Source organism: Oncorhynchus gorbuscha, linkage group LG16 (genome assembly GCF_021184085.1).
Source record: "Oncorhynchus gorbuscha isolate QuinsamMale2020 ecotype Even-year linkage group LG16, OgorEven_v1.0, whole genome shotgun sequence".
Lineage (NCBI taxonomy): Eukaryota > Metazoa > Chordata > Actinopteri > Salmoniformes > Salmonidae > Oncorhynchus > Oncorhynchus gorbuscha.
Window position 1 is genome coordinate 22,123,422 of NC_060188.1, and position 4,440 is coordinate 22,127,861.

Sequence of the window (4,440 nt, forward strand, 5' to 3'; positions counted from 1 at the left end):
TTTATTTGGGCTGCAATTTCTGAGGCTGGTAATTCTAACGAACTTATCCTCTGCAGCAGAGGTAACTCTAGGTCTTCCACTCCTGTGGTGGTCCTCACGCGAGCCAGTTTCATCATAGCGCTTGATGGTTTTTGCAACTGCACTTGAAGAAACTTTCAAAGTTCTTGACATTTTCCAGATTGACTGATCTTCATGTCTTAAAGTAATGATGGACTGTCGTTTCTCTTTGCTTATTTGAGCTGTTCTTGCCATAATATGGACTTGGTCTTTTATCAAATAGGGCTATCTTCTGTATACCATCCTTACCTTATCACAACACAACTGATTGGCTCAAATGCATTAAGAAGGAAATAAATTCCACAAATTAACTTTTAAGAAGGCACGCCTGTTAATTGAAATGCATTACAGGTGACTACCTCATGAAGCTGGTTGAGAGAATGCCAAGAGTGTGCAAATCTGCCATCAAGGCAAAGGGTGGCTATTTGAAGAATTTAAAATGTAAAATAGATTTTGATTTGTTTAAAACTTTTTTGGTTACTACATGATTCCATATGTGTTATTTCACAGTTTTGATGTCTTAACTATTATTCTACAGTGTAGAAAATAGTAAAAAATAAAGAAAAACCTTTGAATGAGTAGGTGTTCTAAAACTTTTGACTGGTGTATAGATTTTAGTGTATAGATTTTTGGAATGAAGTGGTTGTTAATTAGGATAGATTTATTAGTTCTATAACAGACATTCAATGCTACGTTAAAAACAGCATGTTAATTTCATAGATGCAAACAATCAAAAAGCAAATAGAAAATGCACATAAAATATAAAAAATCAATTAACGTACATTTTTCTGAATGAATCCATGATGCTAATGTAGCAAAACAGTATTCTATAGGTCCTCTGGCCTCCTGCTGGACTGCTTGTTCAGTATTGGGGCTGGTGCTGGGTGAGGGTGTCACATATAATACTCTGCTGTCCCCCATGGCTGCATCTCAGTGAAGAAGCCTTCACAGAAGCTGAGACTATGGTCCAGGGTAATAGGCACTGCCTGCACCTCCTCTTTCAGCTCCTCCCAGGGGTGCCTCTGCTGCTCATCAGGGAACAGTGTCAGCTCCTCAAAGTGCTGTGGGTGGACCCCCAAAGGGAGCGGCTGCTGCAGTCCAGTCAGGGACTGAGGGAGCCCCAAAGGGAGCGGCTGCTGGATCTCCTCCATGTTGTAGCAGCCCATGGTGGTCACCTCCATGTACCTGCAGGCCTGCTGGTGGTCCCGGTCAGCCCCTCCGCTGCACCACCTCCCCAGGTGCCAGGCCCGGCCTTGATCCTGCTGGGAGAGCTCCACCTTACAGCCCAGGGTGTTCAGAGCTAAGTTAATGTCTAGATCCTGCTGGGAGAGCTCCACCTTACAGCCCAGGGAGTTCAGAGCTAAGTTAATGTCTAGATCCTGCTGGGAGAGCTCCACCTTACAGCCCAGGGAGTTCAGAGCTAAGTTAATGTCTAGATCCTGCTGGGAGAGCTCCACCTTACAGCCCAGGGAGTTCAGAGCTAAGTTAATGTCTAGATCCTGCTGGGAGAGCTCCACCTTACAGCCCAGGGAGTTCAGAGCTAAGTTAATGTCTTGATCCTCAAAGTTATTGCTGCTCCCATTCAGAACATCGTCAAACACCATGGCCCAGTCTAGTTCACCCTTCAGTGCCTCTGGTTCCATGAGATCCGGTGTCAACAGTGGTGACTTATGGACGGTCTCCCACTTTGTGCCACCAAGTTTGCATCTGTTCCCAGCACCTGCTCCTCTGTGGGACACTGTGTAGTGGGCCTGGGAGAAATGCTGGTGGTACTCCTGGGTTTTCCGGTTACGGGATGATCCTTGGGTTTTGCTGTGTCTCTGGGTGTTGAAATGGATGGCTGACATCCGCCTGCGCTTGAAGACTCCATTGACAAACATGTCCGCGTACTGAGGGTCAATCTGCCAGAATCCCCCTTTTCCTGGTTCATTCTTCTGCCTGGGAACCTTCATGAAGCACTTGTTGAGTGACAGGTTATGACGGATAGAGTTCTGAGGAGAGAATAGAATGTAGTTCATGAAAAGACGAGCTAACTGATAGTAGTCTTACTAAAGGTTCTCTGTCATTTGTTGCTGGATCGTCATAATGTTACACCTAACGATGTGCATGTATAAATCATTGGTTATAACATGTCAAATGTGCATCGTCAGGACAAGGCAATAACAATTTAAGTTCATTATTCTCCTGAATCATATAGTTCCCATCACAGAGATTCCAAGAAAATCAAACAACGTCAATCATTTAAACGTGTCAAATAAAACAACACATTTTTGAATGGTCAACGAGAGTTGCGCCTGTTCCTGTCCGATGATTTCTACTCATCTTCTATTTATTTCCCCCCCAAAAATCAAACAAGAAATAACCCACGGTCACGTCAATGATGAACAAATATAACCACGATAGGCCTAGAACTTCTTTTCCATACAACATCAAAATAAATACTGTATCTCTGAGGGATTAGTTGCATGCAATCGCCCACCCGTCTCTCTCCCCCCCGTGTTGTGTACCTCTCTCAGGTTTGATCAATAATGTAGAAGACAGACTGAGTCACTAACCTGCCAGCTGGTCTCAGCGTGTCTGTAGTAGCAGAAGTTCTCTGTGATCCAGTTATAGATAGCAGACAGTGTGATCTTGTTCTTCTTGCCGGCCTGCATGGCCATGCAGATCAGTGTGGCGTAGGAGTAGGGAGGCTTCACCTCGTGGTTGGTCTTGAAGTCTACCTCCTCCAGGGACTTGGCTGGCACAGTGATCTGGTGGTGGTTGGTCACTGTCGGGTGAAGTGAGTAGTAACTAGTCCTGTTGGCTGAGGCACTGGAGGTGATGGGGCTGCCTGCACTCTGAGGCATGCCGGAGGCTGCAGTGTCCCCAGCAGGTGGACTGGAGGGGGAGTCGGAGCCCTGAGGGTGCAGGTGGCTGGGCTGAGGCAGCTGGTACGGCTGGCAAGTGGAGCCCAGTAGGCTTTCTAGACTCGCACTGACTATGGTGAAGTCCTGGAGCCATTGGAGGCTGGTGAGACTGTCATCCAGGTGCACTGAACCATTCTCATTGTCTTGGTCTTCTGGGTGAAGCTTCATCCATTTCTCCTTGAATCTGGTGGCAATCTCCTGACTTGGTAGTACTGGCATTGTAAAGTGACCCTGTTAATAAATTCCCACAAAAGATTGCTGTATTACATTTCTTGCTGGCTGTCATTCCTGTGAATCCTTTACATATTGGTGTGATCTCACTCAGCTGACTTTACATTTACAATGTGAAATATTGCGTTATAAACTCATAAAAATAAAAGAACAGTGGCCATTCATTCATAAAGAAGTATTAGCAAAAGCAGTACAATTACCTTGGTGTACTCCGCAGTACAACTTGAGTGATCAGCTCCACTGTTCTCATATGGTACCCAAACCTCTTACACGTTATTGCGATGTCTGTACAGACGGCTTTGTGAGGAACTGCTATCTAAACATGTAAACCCAAGACTTCATTTGCAAAAGTAGCCTTCATTCAGATCCTGTCGATGCGTGATAATAATCCCACAACGGCGGAGAAACAGATCCGAACATACTGAGGGAAAGACAGAAAAGACCGCCTTGAGTTTTAATAGCCCTAAACAAATTGCAGGTCGCTGATTGGCTCCGTGATTTACAGGTTTCACCTTTGTTTCTACGGCTCACTGTATGAGTGCATATATAGGAAAAATGTGTTATTAAATCAGTGAAAACAGAATGTAATTGCACTTAATATTCTGCGTAATATTTTTTACCCAATTTAATCAGAAATAAATTGGCTTCTGACTGTCATTGTATACGTTGTGCATTTATGAATTGTAAGAAGGATGAGTTTTGATTTAAAAACGAAAGTGCCGTTTTGTTACTAAGGCTCTTCTGTAGGCTATTGGACAGTTAATGATACATATTATTTAAACGGTATCCTGAATAATTGCAGATAATGAATACATCCTTAGTTAATTGTAAAAACAGCCACCTTTGGAGTTAAATGTTTTACAACTGTGATGTGACTTTACCTACACATGGTCGATATTTTAATTGACTTTTGATTAATTCCTCGTTTTATAGACATTGAATACATAAATGTTACAGTTAAAGAGATTGTGTGTAGTAGACATTGCGAACATACTGGCTCTGTGATGAAATTGGGTAATTCTGGTTTTGACATGATGTATTAGCGACATCTACTGGTTATTGTCGATGTTAGGTTCTCGTACTTGCTATACCCATTATTTAATCAGTAGGTATACCTAGCTGACAGGGAAACTACCACTGCTACAGAGGATAAGTTCATTAGAGTTACCAGCCTTATAAATTGCAGCATAAAGAAATGCTTTTTATATTTAACTAGGCAGTAAACTAAGTCAGTAAATAACAAATT

The 4,440-nt window shown here is 43.2% G+C and overlaps 1 protein-coding gene across 2 annotated transcripts; it reads right to left on the minus strand.

Annotated features, from left to right (window-relative positions):
- Positions 1–703: 703 nt before the first annotated feature.
- LOC124000599 (forkhead box protein J1-B-like) lies at positions 704–3,790 on the minus strand. Of its 2 annotated transcripts, XM_046307098.1 has the most exons (4): positions 3,395–3,790; positions 2,613–3,194; positions 1,608–2,048; positions 704–1,547 (listed from the first exon to the last, which is right to left on the minus strand). In XM_046307098.1, the coding sequence occupies exons 2-4, from the start codon at positions 3,180–3,182 to the stop codon at positions 951–953; spliced, it is 1,608 nt and encodes a 535-aa protein (XP_046163054.1). In that variant the 5' UTR covers positions 3,183–3,194; positions 3,395–3,790; the 3' UTR covers positions 704–950. The 2 variants fall into 2 exon arrangements, with proteins under 2 accessions (XP_046163054.1, XP_046163053.1); XM_046307097.1 differs by having other exon boundaries at positions 704–2,048; positions 3,395–3,788.
- Between the last annotated feature and the right edge of the window lie 650 nt (positions 3,791–4,440).

Bases quoted from the DNA above. Each gene is read 5' to 3' on its own strand.
- LOC124000599 (XM_046307097.1), bottom strand. From the start codon at position 3,182: ATGCCAGTACTACCAAGTCAGGAGATTGCCACCAGATTCAAGGAGAAA. The intron at 2,049-2,612 runs GTTAGTGACTCA...TTCTCTCCTCAG, and splicing joins ACGCTGAGACCAGCTGGCAG to AACTCTATCCGTCATAACCT.